The sequence below is a fragment of the Zosterops lateralis genome, assembly GCF_965231275.1.
Source record: "Zosterops lateralis genome assembly, chromosome: 12".
Lineage (NCBI taxonomy): Eukaryota > Metazoa > Chordata > Aves > Passeriformes > Zosteropidae > Zosterops > Zosterops lateralis.
The window spans coordinates 14,268,000-14,290,892 of record NC_139772.1 but is presented as its reverse complement, the minus strand read 5'-3'; the positions used below and the strand labels follow the sequence as shown (position 1 = coordinate 14,290,892).

The 22,893-nt window shown below is 56.2% G+C and overlaps 2 protein-coding genes across 3 annotated transcripts; one reads left to right on the top strand and one right to left on the bottom strand.

Moving 5' to 3' along the window:
- The first annotated feature begins 672 nt into the window (after positions 1–672).
- On the top strand, positions 673–12,521 carry ENKD1 (enkurin domain containing 1). Of its 2 annotated transcripts, none has more exons than XM_083869932.1 (8): positions 673–751; positions 4,875–5,003; positions 5,275–5,490; positions 6,618–6,790; positions 8,883–9,044; positions 10,140–10,309; positions 11,154–11,290; positions 11,757–12,521. In XM_083869932.1, exons 2-8 carry the CDS (start codon positions 4,919–4,921, stop codon positions 11,915–11,917), a joined length of 1,104 nt encoding a protein of 367 aa, XP_083726058.1. In that variant the 5' UTR covers positions 673–751; positions 4,875–4,918; the 3' UTR covers positions 11,918–12,521. The 2 variants fall into 2 exon arrangements, with proteins under 2 accessions (XP_083726058.1, XP_083726059.1); XM_083869933.1 differs by having other exon boundaries at positions 686–751; positions 4,897–5,003.
- A 1,831-nt stretch (positions 12,522–14,352) lies between these two features.
- Positions 14,353–19,556, bottom strand: LOC310913995 (partitioning defective 6 homolog alpha-like; the record flags this gene model as incomplete). The annotated part of the gene is made up of 3 exons (XM_083869874.1): positions 14,353–15,140; positions 17,855–18,077; positions 19,380–19,556. The coding sequence occupies 3 exons, from the start codon at positions 19,554–19,556 to the stop codon at positions 14,353–14,355; spliced, it is 1,188 nt and encodes a 395-aa protein (XP_083726000.1).
- Positions 19,557–22,893: the final 3,337 nt, after the last annotated feature.

The window sequence follows — 22,893 nt, the reverse complement described above, 5'->3', positions numbered from 1 at the left end:
GGAGGCACAGGGTGGGATTCTTGGGGTTGTCCTGTGCAGGGCCAGGAGTTAGCATTCTGTAGTGTCTGTAAAATGTGTGCTGTGTAAAATGGATGAGATAATGTGTCCTGAGTTCACCTGGCAGTCACCACCTTCAGTCAGATAGAAGAGCTCTATTCATGCCAGTTTGGGGTCCGTTTTGAAGCTGTCCTTCTGGAACTGAGAACCTTCCTTTGTGCCTTTGCCACTACGTTTGTATTGGCCAGAGAAAAATCTTAAGTGCAGCTCCAGAGAAGAAGGAAGCACAAAACATCGCCAGACGATCCCAGTGAGGGAAGGACGGTGCCGAGACTCCTGGGTGAGAAAGAGCCCTGACTGCAGAATTGTGCTGGGGTGAAAGGGGCCTCTCGTGGGCTGGCTCCAGCCTGAGGCTGCCCAGGCAGGGCGGGATGATGACCACAGCAGCGCCCCTTTGGACCAGGCGCATTCCAGCCCTGAAGCCTGGACTTCCCCGTGCAATCCCCACGCGTTTAGTGCACATATTGTGCACTATTGGCCGGGGCCGGCCGGGGGTCGGTGTCCCCCGAGTGCTGCGGCTGCCCGGGCACAGCCCCCGGGCCGAGGGAGCGGCGGCGGGGCCGGGCCCGCCCATCCCGGCGGAAGCGGCGGTTGCCGGGAGCGGCGGGGCCGGGCCGGGCCCTCGGCTCCGGCGGGGGGGCCCAGCCCAGCCCAACCCGGCCCGGCCGGGAGCGCTTCTCGCCGGCCTCCCTCGGTGAGTCCTCTCGGGGCAGCCCCACACACCCTGCCCGGCCCGGGGCGGCCGCCGGGGCTCGGGAGCGGCGCAGGCCGGGGACGGCGGGGACGGCGGGGAGCCGGGCGGGGCAGGGCCCGGCCCGCGGGGGGGGCTGAGGGCTCCCGGCACCCGGGACTGCGCTGCTGCCGGCGCCTCCAGAACACCGAGCCCCGGGCAAGGGAGCCGGGAAGGTCCCGCAGGGGTGCCCGCTGTCCCCGGCCGTGCCCGGTCCCCGGCGGTGCCGGCTCTCAGCTCGTGTCCCCGGGCAGGGCCGGGGCTGATGTCTCTCGCCAGCCCGGCCGGAGGAGCTGGCCCAGCCTCAGCACGGGGCTCGTCCCCGCATCCGGGAGGAATCCCACGCGTTGAGGTTGGGCCTCCGTGCCGTCACCTGTCCCTGCCCTGCCGAGAGGGGCCTGGGCTGCAGCTGTGCCATAACCACATCACTCTGCCCCCTGCCAGTGCCGAGCGCGGCCCTCCTTCAGCTCCTGCCCAGCTGCTGCGGGAAATGCGTCTGACTCCCTGGGCAGGCTGTCCAGACTGCCTTTATCCCTAGATCTGTTGGCAGACAGCAGCTCCCAGAAATGCAAATGCCAGTATTGCACCTGGCTGTACCTGTCCCTCTGTTTTCAGAGAGACAAAAGGAAAAATGGGTCTGGTGAGACCTGGGGGAACACGCGTGGAGAATAGTGTTAAAAGGAGAACATTAATCTCTCCCATAGTAGTCAGCAAGGAGAAGGTTTAGGCAGGGACAAAAATCACCGTGTAGGTTCACAGCACATTGACCTCTAGTCCCAGCTCCCGGTTCTTCAAGAGGAATGGTCACAGATCCATTGGTGCTGTTTTGGTGCAGCCCTCGGGCGTGGAAATTATCCTGATGTGACTTTCCAATTCAGCTAAAACTCTTGAGGAAGGAATCAAACATGCAAGACCAGCTGCACGGAGATTAGCCCTTTGATTTGCTGCAGATGACTTGCTCTGCTTATCACAGCTTATCACAACCGTGGGATGTTTTTCCCATGCTTTTTGCAGAGATTGGCTCATGAAGGCAAGAAGCTGGGCTGGCATCAGCTCTGTGTGTGGTAGCAGCTTCCTGGCCAGGGACCCAGGCACAGTGAAAACGTCATCTGTGAAGAAGAGGGAATGCTTCAAAGTCAGATGCTGAGGGCTCAAGGCTGTGAAAAGCACCTGCCTGAGGCTTGTCTGTTCCCATGTTTTGCAGTTATCTTAACTACAACGCCAAAAACAAGCCACAAAAGGAAGCTGTGGTTCTCACAGGCTCTGAAAGGGCTCAGTTTACCAGGGGGATAAGGAGCATTTTTACCAGTTGGTCAGCTGCAGCAAAGGGCACAGAGTCGAGTTAATGGTTATTAAACCTGCAGACACTCTGGGAGAGAGAACTGGAGCCTGCATTGCTTGGCTCCTAGGGCAGCATAAAGCCATGGTTCTGGTGGAGAAGGGAGCAGCACACTGGGCTAAATGAGCAGTGTTGAAGTTGTTGGGTTACTCCAGCAACTGCTCTGTGCCTCCTGTAGGGTGGCTAGGAGCTGTGAGTCTTCCCTAGGGGGTCCACAGGCTGGCTGTGGGGAGGAACAGAGAGGAATGGCACACATATATCTGTTTGCCTGGACTTATTCAGCCTGGTTCTGCACAGTGTGCCTGGATCTCACAGCCCTTGAATGGATAAATGGTGTGTGTCTGGTGGCAGCAGGTCAGGTACTGCATTGTTGATGTTTAGGCTACTGATGTGGTGGTAAAGCAGATGCTTTCCTGGGTGCAGGCAGTGATCAGGTTGCTGCCCAAGAGGCCTGACCCTGTTCCCTCGTCCCTCTCCTCTGTGTTCATAATTATGTGCTCCTGCTGTGTTTCCCTGGCACTTGCTCCAGCGCTTCTCTGATCCCTCTGTGGATGTAAAAAGATCCATGTTCCTTTTGGACAAAAGGTTACATGGGCAGAAAACAAACCCAGTGAAAGAAGTGACCCTTGTGATGCAGGAGCAGCGAGTGGAATTGGCTCAGCACAGGCCTGTTGGTGCTGCAAAGCTGTCCTGAGGAATGAAGCAGGTGTGAATAGCAGCAGAGGTCATACCCTCCTCTTGGCAGGAGTGAGCCATGAGGGTCTCTCACTTGTGTCCCCCACTTAGGCCTGTGGTCAGCAGGAGCAGAGCAGCAGCTTGGGAAGTCTATGCCCAGTGTCTGGTGACTGAGGCTTGGCAGCTGCTCCCCAGGGCTGGGACACTGCTACTGGGGACTGGTGTCCCTTGTAGGTCCCTACATAGGCAAGATGCTCCCTATTGTAATGAGGTTGTCTGATCTCAGATCCCAAGCCAGAGGTGATGTGACTTGCAAATCAGGGAGTAGGTGTCATTTGCAAATTCCGTGCAGGAGGGCAGGGTGCAGCTGGGATGGGAAGGTATAAAACGAGCCTTCCATCCCCCACCTCCCATCAACTTGCCTTTCCTCCTTCATTCCCCCGCAATAATTGACTGCTCTGTTACAGGTCTTGATTTCAGCCTGTCATTTTGCGTGTAAATCACTGGGCTGGGACTCGAGTTCAGATCAAGATCAGATGTGCATTTCAAAGCCAGTAGCTGTTCTGGAGTTGTCTCATGATGAATGCTTTATTTTTTTTCTCCCCCCTCTAGAATAAGAGAGGCTGTTCTGGCTTAGTTGGATCCATTATCGAGGAGATTAAATAATACCAAGCCAGCATCCTTTTATCTCTGGCTGAGAGTCTGTGGCTGCTTTTCAGAAACAGCTTTTCCAGAGCAGCTGGCTACAGGCTGCACATGCATGCTGGTGTGCAGCAGTCAGCACTGCTTGCATTGCCTCTGCCGTTGTGTCCAGGAGATGAATAACAGCGTTTTGCTAATGGGTCTCATGTCAACAGGGGTGATTTAGCAAGGAAGACTGCAGTGCATTAGTTGCTATGACTCAGACTCGCTCAGCCTTGCACTGATCGTTTATTGGTTTATAAATTAAACTGCAGATGCTGCGTCCCGTCAGTGCTGGCATGCTGAGGATCCTGAAGGGGGATTCTTCCCATCAAGTTGTCTCAGAAATGTTGAAATTACTGCCTCAGGAGTCAGGGAATGCAGGTTGTAGCCCCAGCTCTTACAGCAGTGACTCCAGCCAAGCTGCCCTGGCGCCTGTCAAAATTGTGGTGTGACTCTGATGAGGCTCTTGTGGCATCTGCTGAGAGCTCACCAGCACTCTGTGCCTGCTGGTGTGGCATCCTGCATGCTCATGTTCTGTAGGTGTAAAAATGCCATCCAGGAGATCTTGGTGAACAGTGCAGGGGAATTGATGCTGGCTGCTCTGTCCCTTCCTGGTAGAAGGGTTTGTGCTTCTGCCATGGAGAGAAGAGAAGCAACAGGGACCTGGGCAGGGAATTGTAGATCTGTGCTGCTTTGAAAAGTACTTCAGAAATGAAAAACATGTTCTTCTAAGCAAGGTTCTCCCCAAGACCTGAGAAACCATCTGGGCTCTTCCCCAGAAATCTGTCCTACATGGTCCTGGAGTGAAATGTTTTGTTGTTCTGTAAAGTGTTTGTCCCTCTGAGGGTCAGCCCCAGCCTGCTCAGGGGTGGTGACAGCACAGGTGTGTTCCCAGGGAGGATATGGGCATGTGGGGCAGGAGCTTCAGCTTCCTCTGGACAAATTGTGTTTGAACCACAGGAGCCATTTAGAGGGAGCCCAGGATACAGGATAATTCAAATCTCAGGCCAAAATCTGTCAAATGATGGCCAGCTAGCTCATATTTCCTGTTCATTCCTTGTGTCTGCCTTGGATGTTTCCATATGGGAGAACAAAGCCATGGATTGTACCAAAGGTACCAGTATTACAGCAACTCTGGACATTTTCAGCACTGGTGAAAACACCAATTAGACCCACAGTAGAGACAGTGCTGTTGGACCCCTTGTTTCACCTGCATGAAGTCAAATTTGGACTGACTGCAGGACATCTCTGGAGCTGGTGGTGGTGTGTCAATGAAAGTCAGAAATTCCTCTCTCTCTCTCTCTCTCTCTTTATATATATATATATATATATATATATATAATGTAGCTTTTCAATGGCTCAGTGAGCCCTGTTCATTTCTATTTTCAGTGTTGATTGGCTTCTGTGGCAGGGGCAGAGCAACCTGTGGCAGGATGTGTGAAGGGCCATCCAGGATTTCTGGGCCCATCCCTCCAGACCCAACGCTCTTTCCAGAGTATTACAAACGCCCCTTGTCAGGTGAGTCCTAGATGCTTGTTACAGGTTTGGGGGTTTGTGCTTTACATGACACAGCTTGATGTCCTTGTCCCTTGGTGTCCTCAACAGTCTGTTCACACTGATGAAGGTGCTTCTGATGGTGATCCTAAAGTGGTCTGTACAGCTGGTTGAATAATGGGAAAGCATAGGGCAGAGGTGAAGAGGGGGTCTTCATGTTGTTTGTGGGTTGTGGGTGCAGAAAACTGAGGTAAGATCATTTCCTGATGAGGTTCTCCTTTTTCTTCCTCTGCAGCTCGAGGGAGGCTGGAAGGAAATGCTCAGAAGCTGTATTTAACCTGTGGCCCCCTGGAGCCAGCTCCCAACCCCTCCCCAGCTTTGAGCAGTGCCCGCCCGGCCCCTCGCATTCGCCCCAGTGGGAAGGACTTCCTGGAGAAGGGACAGAAAGGGACACTCAGCCTCCTATTGCAGCTCCAGGGGATCTCCCTTGACGAGGGGATGCCAGTTAAGAGTAAGTACAGCCAAGTCACTGCTGGCCTCAGCTGCCTTTGGGGCTAGGGATAAAGCGTGGAGGATTTGGGCTGGATTCCCAGGATCTGCTGCCTGAGGAGAGCTTGAGCTTCACAGGGCTGGTCACCCCATCTGCAGCTTTTGGCCTGGCAGTGGAGTCACCTGTGCTGGAGCCAGTGATGTTTGGCTCCAGCCTGAGGTTTAGAATGGGAAGAGGGACTTGAAAAAGATGCAAAAATTTGGACTTCTTCATAGTCAAACTCCTATATGAATCAAACAACACCTTGATGTATTGAGGATGTTTAACATGGCGAGTTCCTAGTTAGTGAAACAAGGCAGGATTTGGGAAGAGTGTCTGTGGATGTGGATGTGAGAACATCTTTGCAAGAAATGTTCCCTTCTCTAGGATAGAGTTGTCACCCAGAATATATTCAGAGGTCCAGGAAGGAGATAAGGTTGGGCCCTGTGTGTCATTTTAATTTACTTCATGTGTTGGCATTGCCCTGAGCTGGTGCCAGTGTAGTAGATGCCACAACTGCTGTGCCTAAGCAGAGGGGGAATGGATGAGCATCTGGTTATGTCAGTTGAGATATTCCCTGTCTTGGGGAGCCCAAGGAAGGATAATTTTTGATTCAAAACCAAAACAAACCCCTAATCCATAATCTTGGTTGTGTCCACTTGAACGTGGCACAATGGCTGACCCTGAAACCAGGAACAGTGCAAGTTCAAGGCTCTGCAGCCCTCTCTACTTCAGAAACACCATGTGAGCTGAACTGGCAATTGACCTTTCTCTTGAGAGGATGCTGGCATGGCTTGTCTGGCATAGTCCATACTGGGACAAACGGAGAACAAGGGAGTCTGTGAACACCAGCAGTATGCACAGACCTGTTCTGATGCTCATCTGGCCACAGTGGGATCCTCTGGCAGAAGAGTCAGTCTGGGAGTGTGCATCTAACAGGAGCAGGATGCAGAGATGGTCTAGTCTGTGGGAGAGGGAAGAACTTGCTGGTTATGTGGGCTGTTGGACCAGCTTTGGAAGGGATCTGTGGCTCTGGTACCAGCACTCCAAGAGCCTGCATCCTGTGGCAGTGTCTGGGAGGTGAAGGTGTGTCTCCCCTTGCTGAGCAGGGAAGGAGGCCAAGGACTATGAGAAGGAGAATGTGAGGCGGATAAAGGGGATTCAGAAGAAGTGCAAAGAGAAGGAGCGAGCCCAAGAGCGCAGCCAGCCCAAGCCTGTGAAAGCTCTGTGGAAATCCCAGAAATACGAAAATGTGGAGTCAAAGGTGAAGGCCAAACTGCAGGTTGGTATTTATGGAGGAGCTCTTGAAATCTTCAGGCCTGGGGTGTGGCTCAGCCATGAGGGACAGTGGGATAATGGAGACAAGGGAGTCCTGGAGCCTGCAGGATTTGGGGGCATCTCACTGCTGAAGCACAGTGGGCAGATGTGGCAGTGGGGCTGTGAGTGAGAGTGTGTGGTTTGTATCCAGAGAATGATTGCTGCAATAATCCCAGTCCTGCTTCCCCCTCATAACCATATTTTCTGCCAAGGGATGCTCCCATCTGGCTTTTCAGCTTCCCCATGTTTGAGGCAGTTCTTCTCTGGGGTTTGTGCCAAAAGGCTGTGGCATTTTACCTCATGGATTGTGGTTCTCAGAGGTCTGAGAGGCTGATTGTGGTTCTCAGATCTGCAGGCTGCATTGAGCCTCAGTCAAACTATTACTACCCTATGGATACACAGTGGGCAGTGTGTATCCACACATTCTTCCCCAAGTGATTGTCCTGGTGAATAACCACTGCTCAGGGGGCACACAGACATCCCCAGGCAGACAGGGCTGGGACCTCATAGATCAGCACAGGCTGAGTTTGGAGCCTTTAAATTCCTCCTCATCTCTGCATTGCTTTTCCTTTCTGTGGGCAGCTTTTGATGCTATAATGACATGTATTGATAACTCCAAAAATTGGCAAGATGATTCCCAAGCCAGTGGTTCCAGCTGCTGTGTCCCTTCTTCCTGGTGTGTCACCGACCTCTTTGATATCTGTGACCTTTCCCCACATGGGAGCAAACCCACGAGTGCCTGAAGAGCACAAGCCTACACTCTTGTTTGACAAATCCTCTGGGTTAGAGGAAGATTGATCTCATCTCTTCCTTTGTTTTGAGGAAAGGGGGTGGTCTCTGCGCAGGCAGTTTCTGCGTGGTGCATTTCTTGTGCTCTGTGTATTCCTCCAGAGAGGCCCTGCCACTGACTCATGATGCTTTAACTGTTGCTGTGGCTCTCTTGGAGCTGAGGTGTTCCCTGTGAAGGAACTCCATATTCTGTGAAGCTGCTACTGCTGCTCAGAGTGTCAGTTGATTCTGCTGGATCTTGATGACTAATGCAGCGTTTTTTCTCTGTCATCTGTCCCTGAGGCTGTTAACTGTAGCAGTTGTCTTGGAAAGGGTTCTGGCAGTCTCAGTGTTCCCGTGGAGGGAGATGGGACAAGCTGTGCTCTGTGCTCCTGAGGTCACAGACTGAACCAACTGAGCCAACTGTGCTAGGTAAAGGCAATTCTCATTAACTTACCAGAGAGATCCAGATCTCCTGTTGAAACAAGACTTGCCATCTTTGGAGCATGAACAGTCTGGGCAGTGCTGAGGACATCCCATATCCTGCTCCTCACACCAAACCTACCTATGTGGCTGCCCAGTCCCACCATCAGTCTGCAGCTCTGCCCAGCTGAATGGGCCAGGCTTCTTCCCCAGGAAGCTGCAGTTCAGCTGAGACCTTGGGTATTTGTAAAGATCTGGGGGTGGCCCTGTGCAGTTCCCATCACTCCCAAGGGCAGAGCAGTGCTCCAGCTGCATTTTTCGTAAGGTTACCCACTTGCCACAGTGTCAGCTTTCAGTTTTCAGGGTTTGTTAGCAACAAGACTGTCTGAGATAGTCTCAGACCACCTGCTAGACATCAAGTACTGTCACCCTGTGCCACAGCCTTTCAAGATGCCCCTCAGATGCAACTCCACTGTACTCCTTCACTCTATTCTCATTTTTCTTTCTAGAGTGATATAACCACAGACTTGAGGTGCTGAGCAAAGGAGCACTTGAGAACAGCACCTCAGCAGGCAGCTTTGTACCTTCCTGCTTGATCTAAATGTGTTTCTGCAGAGTTGCCCCCCTTGTTTCCTAGTGATTTGTTCATTGGCCAGGTCTGGATCTGTTGCTGTTTGTTGGCCTTGGCTGACTACAGATTATCTTCCCCCAAGAGCTTCTGCCAGGGCATGACAGAAAGCCTGTGCTGTCATCTGCCTGCTGGAAACCTGTGCCTGAGCTTGTGGTTGACCACTCAAACTTGGTTAAGAGGGTTTTTCTTTGCTCCAGCTTCCCTCCCCTGGTGGATCTCTCCTTGCCTTTCCCAGGAGACCTCCCCACCTCCAAATCCTGAGGCTGTGAATTTCCTGAGGGCATATTCTCGTTGTGGCTCTGGGATCAAACCATGCAGACCACTGTCCCCAAGGCCTGTCAGAGCAAAAGCAGGAGCAGACACAGAGGCTTCAGAGGCACAGGGTGCTGAAACCAAGGTGAGTTACACACTAACTGCATCCATCCCAGGGATTTCTGGCACTGATCCCTTGCTCCTGCTTTGAGCTCTTCACGTCTTCTTCTAAAGCACTGGGTCAGATGTGCTGCATGAGCAGGGAGATCTGTAAATACTGTTCCTGGCTGAAGGGCAGGAACAGGGTCTGGTCACTGGGGTGGTGAGATGGATATTCAGGGACTGTTAATTCTAGCTTCATCCTCACTCATAGTTAAGGAGATCGTGAAGTTCCCTGTGAAAATTCCACCTCCTCATGTCAGCAATCTTGAGTCTGCTCTTCCAAGGGCTTTCCGGGACGTCTTGGGATTTGAAAGCTATTCTCACTGTAACCAAAGGAACTGTGGCTTCTGGATGTTAGATAAAAAGTTGGGAAATGAATGTGCGTTTTAGTAAGGAGAGTTAAATCAGCATTAGTAGTTAAACCTTTCAAGTAGTCTGTTTGGGTGGTCCTAAACAGCTCCATGACTCATGTCCTTTTCCCTTGGCAAGTGTGAGATTGTCAGTTTGTTGGTTCCTAAATGCCATGAATGACTTAATTAAACAGGACACGATCTACAAAGGAGGAAGACTAGGGAAATCTTAAATGCAAACACAGCCACCTTCTCCACCGTTTTGACCAGCAGAGGAGCTGTGGTGGAGGTGGTGTCTCTGGGCAAGTGCCCCAAGGATCAGCAGAGTTCCTGCTCTGCCAGGGGTTCTGTTGCATTTCTTGGCCTGGTGAGTGCCCAGCCTGTTTTTCCTCTGCCCTCAAAGTGCAGCAGTAGGAGCCATGGGTACTATGCCAAGTCTGTTTTTTTTCTGTCCTTCTGGCTTTTAAGGCATGTGGTCATCTTGAGGATCTTAAAGAGGCCAGGTTTAGGCTTGGCTTTTGGTGCCTGCCTTCCCAAACCATGGCCATAGCTCCTGCCTGTCTGTGGCTGCACACTGAGACGGGCTGTGCTAAGGGTCTGCCTGTCCTGCTCTCATACAACTCAGTATCTTGTGTGGTCCATTTTTGCTTTTTCCTTCATGTGCACAGTGGCAGCTGGCTGTGTGCACGTGCCCAGCCTGCCCTTGATGCCTCTCTCTCTTGTTGCAGATGCAGGTGGAGGGCAGGAGCGTTGACTTCATCAGGCACAACGCCTGCACTGCCAAGCGGGCCCCGCTGCGCCGCTCCCAGTCCCTGCAGGCGCTGGCCGAGCTGCTGGAGCAGAAGCACCGGGAGCAGGAGGAATACAACACCAAGCAAAAGGGACACGTCCCCCAGTAGTATGTGTGCCCCTCTCTGCTCCACCAGACTGTAACAGCCTGAGTTGTACCCCCAACTCTGGGCCAGGCACAGAGGTGCCCTCACCATGTGCAGCAGTGACATTGTCTGTGACCTGGGGAGTAAACGCTGTCCCTCCTGCTTTTTTGGCTTAACCAGCATCCCATGCCCAGTGTGACAGGGCTCAGAGGGAGTTTTGTCTCCTCCTCCCTTGCTGCTGTTGTACAGTGATGCTGATATGGGGAAGCTCTGTGTGCCTTGAGAAATGGCTCCTGCCCCTTTGTAATCTTTGTTCCATGTGATGTAGCTTTGGTGTGAAAAGGTCTAGTTTTGGAGAGGCAGAGAGCTTGCTCTGCCTCACAGGTGTTCATTCTGCCTTGGACCTGGGTGCTGTGCATTTTGGGGCTCTGCATGGAAAACAGACCCTCCCCTAGGACTGACTGTGGTGCCAGTCCTTTGGCTGTGCTGTCCTCTGCCAGCATCCCTGGCCATGATCTGCTCTGTCCAACTTCATTCTGCCACTGACCCACAGATGGTTTGGCGAGGACTCAGTGAGCCAGAAATGAGGAGTAGCAGCCCTTGTCTCCAAGGAGCACGTGTTGGCCTGAGTGCATCTCTCCCAGCAGCTCTTTGTGGATGTGGAGCACATTTGCTGGTCCACATGTGTGGTTTAAACATGGTGTATCCCCCACCATGAGGGTGTGTGCCAGCACCTGGGTCCCTGGGGTCCTCAGCCAGTGAGGCGGAACCTGGCAGGGTTTGAAGGGCATATCCCTGGCCTCTGCCTGTGCCCCTGGGCCACCTCTCCTGCCAGATGTGCTAACACCTGCTCTCCTCTGCCCCCAGCCTGCTAGAGAGGAAGGAGCTGTGGCGCAAGCAGATGGAGGAGCGGCTGCGAAACCTGCCAGACCCCGACACGCCGCCCGGTCACACCATGATGCCCGAGAGCCAGCGGCTGGACACCCTCAGCAGCCTAAAGCAGAGTAAGAGGAGAAGAAACAGGGATTCCAGCTCAGAAAAACAGACAATCCTAGACAGGATAAGGGAGAAGAGACACAGGGACAAATTCCTGCCACTTGGAGAGTTGCCTGGATTAAGGCATATGTAGGCAGGATGTGAGCTGTGTGTATGGAAAGAGCAATCAATGTCCTGCAGGTTACAGGACTGGCTCTCTGGAGCAGTCTTGTCCAATGGACCTGATGTTAGAGTTGTTATTGCTCCTAAAATCTTAGGTTTTGGTTGGAAGGGACCGTCAGAGGTCTCTAGTCCAATCCTTGGTTCTCAAAGCTGGAGCAGGTTCCTCAGGTCCTCATCCCAGCTGAGCTTTAAATAGAAGGATTCTAGGCCCTTGTTCAAGTGCTGCTGTTGTGTTCATGGTCATAGCACTAGAAAAAGGATGTATATCTTTACTCTTCAACTTACACAGCTTTTTTATTTCTCTGTTTACAGGCCAGGAGAAGCTGATAAAGGACCTGGTTCTGCTGCCAATGCGCGGAGACAGCCTCAAGATGCAGAAGAGGCGGATAGAGCTTGAGAGGAAACTCTCCCAGATAGACGAGGCGATCAAAATTTTCTCAAGGCCAAAAGTCTTCATCAAGTTGGACTCCTGAGCTGGTGGGGCCAGGTGTGCTCTGCTGCTCTGCCTGAACAGCCTTTGTCGCTGGGCAGGAATGGACATCACTTTTTGGGAAGGAAGGAGAGGAAGCCAAGTTCCAGACCCTGGGCCCATGCAGGTGCTGATAAGTGTCCAGTGTGCAGCTGGCATCTCCTGCTCACCTTTCAGTGCAGGAACTGGAACCTTTCTTGTCTACAGGAAAGGAAAGGAGATCTCCTGATGAAGGGTCTGCTCAGTGGTCTGGAGAACAGGTGTCTCTGCTACTTGACTTCTCACAGATCAGCTCTCTGCTCTGGATCTGTGGCATCACCTCTTACTTTCCTTTTTTTTCCTACTTCTAGAAACTGGTAGGAGGTCTCCTGTGCTGCTGCCTATGGTATTCCTTGTCACTCTCTTTCTTTTGAGCTGGACCATGGTCATGGCTCATCCTGAGCACCTGAGGGCTCAGGGGACAGCTTAGGGACAAGAAAGAGGCACAGAGCTTCAGTGTTTTCTGCCCAGGGAAGGGCTGGGCTGTCAGAAAGGTCTGGTCAGATGTCTGGAGAGGCCCTTGTTGTCTGTGTGGCCGGAGATACTCAAATAAATCATCATTTCCATCTTGCAGTGTGTGTGCAGCTCCCAGTGGGCCCAGCAGGGCCTGAAGAATGGTGTGGGCAGCAGAAATCATCACACTGGCACAGTGCAGACAGGGAATGAGCTGGGGTTTCACAGGGCTGGGTGCTGGGACATGGACTGGAGAATGTGCAAAATCCTGCCAGATCTCCATCCACAGGCTGGCAGGACAGGGCTGGGAAGGTGCCATCACATAGGTGAGCTCACTGCTGCCTTACCTTCAGATGCCATACAGGAACCTGTGCAGACCTTTGCAGGGATCTTGCTGCACGAAGCAAAGAAAATTTTAAGGTGTAAGGGATGGCTGGAAGGTTTGGTGCATCTCCTGCTCAGCAGAGGTACAGTGCCACAGCTTGGAGCCATATCCAGCTGAATTAGGAGAATTTCCAAGGATAGGGCTGCCCCCATCACCTTGCTGGGCCTCTGTCTCCAGACAGTGCTTGGCTCAGGGGGAACACTTTTTCCCCTGAAATCCCACCAAGTTTTCCCTTCCTGCAGCTTGTGCCATTGCTCCGTCTCCTTTTGCTACACAGGGTGGGGATACTGTGCATGGATCTCCTGAACAGTTGCCTTTTTGCAGGGGTGGCTCCATCCTGGGCAGGATTTTGTGGGGTGGGGATATTGTGGAGTATTCTAACTCTGCCTGTGCCACCTGGCACACTGCAGTGCCCTGGGATGTCAGGGCTGATGCTGCTGCCAAGGGCTGGGGAGTATTTTGGCACTCAAGGGCTGGAGGAGGTGAGATGCCAACTGGGAAATCACCCCATGTGCCCCTGGGGCCACCTCAGGACAAACCCCACAGCCAGGCTGAGCCGGCTGGATGGGGGTGACTGGGGGCCATGGGCACAGCCCCTGGGCACCTCCCTGCCCAAAACAAGCCTGGACTAACCAGCCCTGCTGTCAGATCTGCTCTCCAGTCTGTCTGGGCCCTGGCTGTGTGCCATGAGTGTCCTCAGCCCTTGCTGCACTCCCTGCCTGCCCTGCCTGAGGCTCTGCATGGAGAGTTGGTTATGGCTTTTCAGACCCTGAGAGCTACAGGTCTTCCTCCTTGCCAGTCCCACCACAAGCCTTGGCAGCAGTGAGTGCCCCACCATCAGCTTGGCACTTTAGGGAGAGGGACTGAGAGTGCTGGGAGCCCCCCTGTACCCTGAGCTTGGGGCTGAAGGAGGAGGATGGGGCTGCACTATCTCCATCAACATTTGCAGAGCTGAATGACAGCCAAGATGCTGCTGCCAGACCAGGTGTACCCAGCATTAGTGAGGGCCGTGTAGCAGGGACAGGGTGGGAATGGAGGGGCCAAGCAAGGCTGACTGCATCAGGCCAAGTGGCTGCCAAAAACAGCCTGGACATGTGTCCTGGGACAGGCACCATGGGTCCTGGTGGGGCTGCCCAGCACAGCAGCAAAGTCACAAGGTGTGTGTGCTAAGGTCAAGGCCACCACTCCCAGGCACTGCCTTCCGTGCACAGCACGGGGGTACCCACCCACTGTCCCCCTCCTCCCTGCAGTGACATCAACCAGGGACAAGCATGGTGCTTTCTAGAAAAAAAGTTTTACTGTCCATTGCAATATATTAATGATGCATATTTCAATAAAACAATTAAAAACCCCCGCTTGCTTGGAAGGGGAGGCAAGGGGGCTCAGAGAGGCAGTGCCCGGCTTGAGTGGGTGCCACAGTGGGGCTCCCGGGGTCACGGGGGGTGGGAGAGGGCAATGGGGCAGCCCCTCTCCACCCCTGGCCACATCATCACCCCGGTGTCCACATCCAGCCTGGATGAGCAGAAACCTGGCCGGCCAGCGAGTGGCACAGGCCCCTGCAGCTATAGGGTGAGGAGGGTGCCGTCCTCCCGCCCACTGCCCCTGCCAGGGCTGCCGTCGTGGCTGCCCAGGGACTGCAGGGAGCCCCGCGAGCTGTGCGGGGACAGGCTCCTCTGGAGGGGTCCGTCCACGGGGCCGCCGTTGGGGCAGCCCCCGGGGATGTAGTGGGATGCGCTGTCGCTCTCGATGACCAGGTCGCCTTCCTCATCGCTCTCGGCCGTGCTGTAGTTGCTCAGGTACTGCGAGGCCGGGCTGGGGGTCTGCTGGCTAGGGGTGCTGTCCGTGGACATGCCGGAGCTGCCCGAGGCCTTGCTGCTGCGGATGACGTTGTTGCGCTGGTTGGCCGGCTTGACGGTGATGATGAGGTTGTGGCTGTTGGCCACCATCATGTCCGTCACTTGGTCCAGGGACTTGCCGGCCACGTCGATGCCGTTCACCTCCAGGATCTCGTCGCTCACGGCCAGCAGCCCCGTGCTCTCGGCCAAGCCGCCCTTCACCAGGCGGGAGATGAAGATGCCGGGCACCTTCTCGACGCCCTGCGGGGCCACGCGCACGCTGACGCCGTCGCGGATGTAGAAGCCCAGCGGTTTGTCGGAGCCGTGCTTGTGCAGCCGCACGCGCCGGTGCGTCTCGGGCAGGATGTCCACGTCGATGATGGAGGAGATCTGGCGGAAGTCCTGGGGCATCCCGATGAGGAGGTGAGGCTTGGCCCGGTAGTGTGCTGGGCGCAGCAGCCCTTTCTTCTTCCGCTGCAAGGAGTTGGAGGCGAAGACGCTGGCGTCGGACTCTGCTGTAGGGAGCGAGGGAGGACACGGTCAGGTACTGCAGCTGCCGGGGATGTGAATGCGTGCCCTCGGCCCCAGGTGCTGGGGCAGCAGTCAGCAGGAGGGCCCTGCTCACAGGTCTCACCGGCTTTTCCTCCCCTGATCATCAGCCTGGCTTTCCCTGCAGCCTGTCTCCGCTGGGGCCCATCTCCTGGGATTACCCAGTGTACACAGGCACACAGGCCAGGATTAGTGGGATCGAGGCAGTGATTCAGCCTTAATCACACTTTAAGCCAAACTCTGCAGTTTAACACTAGAGCTGCCAGCCCTGATGGCCTGGGAGCTGCAGCTATGCCCCAGTTTGGGTTTGGGGAGAGAGGACCCCCCATACAAGTGTGCTGTGGTGGCAGCCAACCCCCCTAGGGCCAGTACAACCTCAGGAGACAGCAGCAGAATCCTCTGCTGCACCAGAGCAGGGCTATCGCTGGCAGGGGTTGGTGATAGCCAACTAGAACTCTGCCATTCCCAAGGATAGAGACTCCTCACCTCCTGGAAATTCATCCCAGGCTGCAGCATCCTCAGAGCCCCTGAATATCCCAGACTGTGATTTGTGCTTATGTCTCTTATTCCACCATCAGGCACCTTCATACAGGGTTTGACTCTCTCCTTCTGGACTGTGGCCTGGGGCTTCTCTGTGGGGCCCAGCTCCAGCCCATCATCACTGGCCCCATCCACCAGGTGCTGGGGAGTATCCCCTGGTTCCTCTCTGGTTTCTCCCCATCTCTTTCTATGTGGGAGCCCAGATCTGGATGCTCCATGGTCAGCACGTTCCCCAGTATCCCCCACCAGCATCTGGACCCTGCTCCAGCTGCAGGGCTGCTAGGGATGTCCCCAAGCCCAGGGGACATGGGATTTCTCCCCAGCCAAGCCAGCCTGCCAGGGCTCCTGGCTTATAAATATCTCCCTGCACACACAGCCTTGGCATATTTTTAGCTCGGAGAAGGGCGGCGGAGGCTTTCCCACAGCTATTTCAGCACACAGCTCCTCTCCAAGGGGCGCAGAGTGGCTGGGCCAGGCAGGTCCAACACGCCAAGGATGAGCCCCATGGTGGCCCTGGCAATGTCCTACACTTTCCTCTGCCCTTCCCATGAGCCCTGGCCCAACCAAGGAGAGGGCCAGTGCCAATGTTGCAGCCAGGTTGCCCCACAGACATGGCTTCACCCAATGGGGTGATGGCACAGAGGGGAGCCCAGCTGCAGCCTCTGCTTTTAGCCTCGCTGTGGAAGACTGTCTGCAGCAGAGCCCACTGACAGGAGCACACCTGTGTGTGTGTGCACAGCTCCTTGCACCAGGCAGTGTGAGAGGCTCTGCAGCCACATTCCTCAGCGACCCAGACCGGTTCAACGACAGCCCGGCCTTGGGATGACCTGGATCCATTTTAAATCAGCAGTGATTCACCCAGGACTTGCTCCTGGCCTCTCTGCTCACCTCCCTGTGGTGCTGCCAGCCCTGCAGCTCCTCTCCTGCGGGCACAGCTGGGTGCTGGGGCTCCCTGGCACTGCCTGCTCGCCTTCCTTACCTTACTGCCCATGGAGCCAGGCTCTGCCTGCTCCCTCTCCACACTGTGCTGTCTTGGCAAAGTCAGCCATGGGCCCTCACAGGCTTTTCCAGCAGCCCACAGGGTGGCTCTTGGGAGCAGGAGTGATGTTCCCCTGGCTCTCCATGTCACAGCCTGGGCCCAAGCATTCAGCCAGGGACAGGGGATGGTTCAGCACTGGCAGTGACAGCCCCTGAGTGCACCACGGGCTCCAGCAGCCTGGATCACTGCTGCCAGCCCCCACACCATGCAGCCACAGAGGAAACGTGTCCAGGGCATCCCACATCACCCTGATGCAAAAGCCCAGGAAAATAGCAGCCAGAGCTAGCCACCAGCATCACCCCTTGCCCAGAGACTTCATACCACTAACATGAGCTGGAAACAAAGACTCGCTCTGGATGCTGTGCAGGGAAAACTGTGGCTCTGGGTCAGGCTGTGGCTCTGTGAACTGCTGACTGATGATGCTATGAAAGAGAAAACCTTGGTGCTACTAAACTGAGTGGAAGGGGGATGGGCTTGTTTTCCCTGCAAACAGGAGGAGAAATACTTTGTCACTTGAACGCTTCTATCCTCACCAGGATGCTGCTATCAAGATGTTATCAGATGTATCTGTGCAAGGAAGTGGTTCCCTGAGAACGTGCCACTGAGGTAAGGGCAAGTCCCTGATCTGCCAGGGAAGCACCAAGCCTCTTGCCAACACCAAAAATCCAGCAGTATCTGGCACCCTGAGAGCTCTGTCAAAATGGTTGTTGCCCCCTCAGGGCAGGGAGCTGGATGGGGCTGCTGGCACAGTGCTCACGGGAGTAACACAGGTGTTATCTGGGAGCCCACACAAGCTTGGCTGGAAAACATGACTTTAAAGGGGTGAATTGCAAAGATGTGCCTTTGCTCACCAGGTCACACGGGGCTGGGCTGAGGCAGCTGCCCTCAGCTACCAGGGAGAGCCCGCGTGGGTGCCGCAGCCCTGGCAGGGTTCTGGCAGCCTCCCAGTGCCACCATCTCCACATCCATCCACCAAAGCAGTGGCTGGAGGGTATGTGACCAGCCAGGCCCCCGCTGGCACAGTCCAAAGGTGGAACCAGCAGAACCGCGGGATGTGGCTCATCTCTCTTGACAGGAGGACGCATCCAGTGCCCCGCTTACCCTTCTTCTGGATGATGACCCTGAGGAGGGGGTTGGCAGAGGACAGGGCTTTGTGGTAGTTGTCGTCGTTGTTGATGGGCAGGAGGTCTCCGTGGATGTCTGTGTAGCCCAGGAGCACATCCACCCGCGGGATCTGGTGCACTGTCTGCAGCAGCTGGTAGAAGTCCTGGAAGCTGCCGGTGCCGGAGCGCTTCATGGCAAAGCGGCGAAATTCAGCGTCGAACTGCAGAGGGGGCGAGGAAGAGGAGGAAGAGGGTGACTCTGGGCAGGGCTGGCTCCGGCCGGCAGGAGCGATGCAGGCAGGGCACCACGCAGAGCTGCCCCGGGGCAGGCAGAGCCTTGGTGCTGCTGGCTCCGGAGCCCGACAGCACCAAGGCAGCAGCGCCAGTCAGGAAAAGCCCGTCCCAAAAACAAAGTAAAAGGAGTGAAGCCGTTTTTCTGCCCAAACACTGAAGTGACGGGGCAGAAAGATGGCCCCGCGGCAGAGGAAGGACCCTCTGGCCGTACCACCAGCCGTGGCAGACTCCGTGCTGCCGGGAGGCCCTTCCCTGCGACACAGGCGCTGCCGTAGCACCTGGTGAGCAACAGCGCTAATTAATGCCTCCTTCCGTCACGACGAAGGGGAAGCCAATTAAGAACAGGCTGAGGAACACCGCGAGGATCGCGCTGCCCGCGGGGGGCACACCCCAGCTGTCGGGGCAGGCGGTGGCCACCACGTCCTGGGAAGAAAGACACCCTGCACCCTGCCGGGGGTCCCGAGCGGGCAGGGGCACAGCTGGGCAAGTGCACAGCTGGATAAAGGTGCAGAAAAGGAGTGCACACATCTGGGTGAGCACAGGGATGGGTGGGTGGGCACAGGTGGATAATGGTGAATATCTGGGAGACGGCACCCACACATATACACATCTGGGCAAGGGTGTGCCAGGTGAGCACGTCTCTGGATAAGCAGACACGTCTAGGGGAGACCGCAACTGGGCGAGTGCACAGTCATGCAGGTGTGCACATCTGGATGCACGACAGGGGCTGGTCCCTCGCTGGGGGTGCACATCTGAGTGATGGCATAGCCGGGGGTGGCCACGCACTGGCGAGCACGCACATCTGGGCGAGCGCACATCTGGGCGAGGTGTGTCCCCGGGATGCCCGCTCACCCCGCACACCCGCACCGGCGGGGCCACCCGCGCACCGGCGATACCGGCACGGCGCACCGGCGCCCTGCGCATCTGGCGGGCGCTCCTCCGCGGCGTTCCCACGGCCGCGCCGAGCCGGCCCGCGGCCCGGCAGAGCGCACGGTGGCGGGACGCCGCGGCCGCCGGGCCGGGCTGGGCTCGGGGAGGCACCGGGCAGCGCCGCCGCAGCGCGGGGAGCGGACAGCCGGCACGGCCTGGCTCCCGCGCCGCTCCCCGGTGCGCGGTGCCACCTCACGTGTGCCGCCCGACGCGGGGGCGACGCGCTCGGTCGTGACCCGGCGGAACCGGCACGGGCATCGGCATCGGCATCACCGGCCCCGTCCCCGGCGGGCGCTTACCTTGCTCTTGACCTCGATAACGGGCTCGGCGGAGCGCGCCGGCGTGCGGTGGTGCTTGGCCATGGTGCGGGCCGGGCCGGGCCGCGGGGCCGCGCCGCCACCGCCGCTCCCGCGGCCACGGGGGATTTTCACCGGCCATGACGTCACCGGCGGGCAGGCCGGGCGCCGCCGCGCCATTGGCCCAGGCGAGGCGCGGGGCGTGGCCGGGCGGCTGCTGACAACGTCGCCGTGGTAACGGGGGTGGGGACGGGCGGGCCGCAGGACCCCCATCCGCATCCCCGTCCCCATGCCCGTCCCCAGCCCAGTCCCCTCCACCGGCCCCGTCTACCCGAGCACAGCTCCGCTCCCCGTCGGGCCGCCGCCGAGCCGGGACGGCACCAAACACCGCGCCGGTAACCTCGGGCATCCCATCGCTGTCAGGAGCCTCATTAGCGACACATGAAACCCAACAGCGGCCCCTCTCTGGGGACACCGAGCTCCGGCACGCGGCCAGCATCCGCACGGAATCCCCGCGAGTGTCACCGGTGGAAGCCTCGGCCCCGCCCGGGAATATCCCGGCGCTTCCCCAGGTTGGGGGGGGTTTCCCATGCCACCGGTTTAGTGGCCTCTGGCAGAGGCAACCCTGGTAGCAGGGCATGTGTTCCAGCTGTGCCCCTCGTTCCCCACATCCTGGTTACAGGTTGATCCTGGCTTTTCTCTCTTGTCTGGTAGGGCAGTTTCGTGCTGCCCCAGAGCAGTGTGGCCCAGGGAAGGTTCATTGTTTCGGGGATGATTTGCTTTACCGCCCAGTGGAACAGCTGAGCGAGTGGAGAGAAACTGGCCAAGCTCACCGGGTGTGCAGCAAAGCCTCTCTGTGCCCATCCCAGCACCACGCTGCCAGGATGGACAGCCAGTGCACATCTCCTCCGTGCTGCCAGGCTGTGTCTGCAGGTGATGCCCCTGGGATGTGTCTCTGGCAGAACTGGCTCTGCTCAGGCACAGAAACACTCAGGGACAGGCAGAGAACCCCTTCCCTGCAGAGCCCGCTGCAGTGCAGCTCTGCCAGCGATGCCAGAGCACTGTGAGCTCCCTCCTGCCGGCACCAGGGTCACCAGCCCCAGCGCCTCAACAAAACCAAACTCTTGTTCACAGACTCGGAGGAATTTTGGAGCCAAAGGGGCCATGACAGCAGCAACATGAAACAGTTTTTTGAGCCAGATACCTAACAAGCACAGTGCTTCCTACAAAATAAACGTATCGAACCATGCCTGGAGAATCACCTTGGCTTGTCTGGATTCTGTTGCCCTTTGCTCCTGGATTCCGTTGCCTTATCCTGGCCCAGAGAACAACCTTTGGTCAGGACAAAATTGCATCCCCACAGCACCAGGTCTTCATTAGCTGGTCTGTGGCTCCTGGCAGGCTTGTCCCCTGTGTCACTGTGCCTGGATGAGCAAAGCAGCATGCCAGGCTGCGAGACTGAGGGACATCTCTTCATGTGCTGGCAAATTCTCCTCCGGCTGTTCCTGCTGTGCCAAGTGATTGCCACACCATGAAAACCAGCCTGACCACAAACAGAGCTGTAAATTTATCAGCAATACCCCACTCAGCCCCCTCAGTTTTGTTGGGTTTTTTGTTTGGGTTTTTTTAACAGAGTAATTGTGTTGAGGTCAAAGAGATAATCCTGATTTACACCGTGGTTAATATTTACGCAGGCGACAAAAGCAGCTTGCAGCCCTTCATCTCCAATTTTGGTAAATCGGAGTTAATTGTTCAGCAGGACAGTGGGGTGATGTGCTGGTCACACCTGGTTTGTGCTGAGGGCCATTATCTGCTGCCACAGAGCAAGCTAAGCTAAGCAGACAGTATCAGGGCAAGTGTTTGTTTTGCCTCAGCCTAGCAGCTCTGAATCAGCCTCTGGAACTGCAGCATGTGCTACTTAATGTTCAGATGTGTCCACTGACTCCAGATCCACCAGTTCTTGGCTGCTGTGGGTGAGGGCAGTGAGGCCTGGCTCTCTGGGGGGTCCAGCACCCCCAGACATGAAGGGGGAGTGCTGAGGCTTAGCACTCAGGTGCCTCAGGAGGTCATTCCTCCAGCCCCTGCTCCAAGCCATGCCAGAGCTGGATTCAGGTGAGTCTGACCAGTGAGCAGGCATTTTTCCCAGCAATGGCTCAGACAAGGAATGGGCAGAGAGCAGCTCAGTTGAGTTCTGCCCCTCTTGTCTGTGATGAAGGAGAAGGCCAGGAGCCCTGAGCTCGAGGCAGGATCAGCACTGTGGCCACAGCTGTGCAGCTGGTCCACGGGCCAGCAACAGCACAGGGAGTCCCAGATAAAACACACAGAGTCCTGGTTTCACTCCAACACCTGCACAGCCTTACCCTGACCCTGGCACCCAGGGGAACTCTCTTGGCACTCTGAGCAAAGGCTGCAACCGAGCGAGCAGCAAAGTTACCTTGACTTGGACAACGGCAAGGGCAGCCCTGGACACTGTGTTTGTCCTTCCCCACTGCCAGCAGGAGCTGAGGGACGGGGAATCATGATCCGTGCTGACGGAGCAAGAGCAGCAAAGAGCTCTGGCAGTGTCTCCTCGGGTTGGTGGGACACACAGCAGAGGCTGGGGAGGCAAAGCCCACCCGGGCATTGAGCCCTCCCAGGACAGAGCAGGCAGGAGCACAGCCCAGCGCTGGCTGTGGGATGGGGATGTGAGAGAGGAACCGGCTCCGATGCAATTCTCCACTCTCGCAGGGACGTACCCTGGCAGCCGCAGAGGGTTCACCTTACCAGACCCAGGCTCAGCTCATTTCTCCGCGATTTTGTTTTGCGGGCAGCGCTGTCCTTTGGCTGGGCTCTCCCCCGCGAGGCCGCGGGGCGATGCACCCCCCTGGCAGAGTGTCTTTGCTAGTCGCAAAATCCAGTCTTGGCTGCAGACTCTTCCGTGCCTTTGGGCAACAGGTCTGGCTGCCAAGGAACACCGAGCAGCTCCTGGAACACGCGGGGTAAATACCTGGTGCCGAGAGATAAACCCCACGTCTCGCGTTTCCTACAGTTTTGTTTTGAAGGACGCGAAAACCCCCTCCTGGTGCATCAGGATCATTACCACGGGCTTTTTAGGTGCTGGATCGCATCTCACAGGGAGATGGGCATGAGGACGAGCACTCAGAAGCTTCTGGTCCACATTTTTATGGTTGGTTGGTTTGTTTTGGTGGGGGCGCTTTTTTTTTTTTTTTTTTTTTTTTTAGTGAAAATGCCATGAATTATTAACTTTACCCAGCATCTCCGCACTCTTCTTTTGGCTCCACCCAGAAGAATGGTTTGTCCTGTACCCACAAAGCCCACAGCAAACCTGCTGAGGTAGCTGCACAGCTCGGGCAGAACCACCACAGGGGAAAAGGGCAGGTTTCACCTGGATCAGGCTGTGGAAGCAGCACGTGAAGGGCTCTACAAGAGCTGTGCTGCTCCAGCGGGCGAACGGAGAGGGAAGGTGACGCAAAGGACCCCTAAGAGCTGCGTTGGAGCCAGATATGTGGTGGAAGGA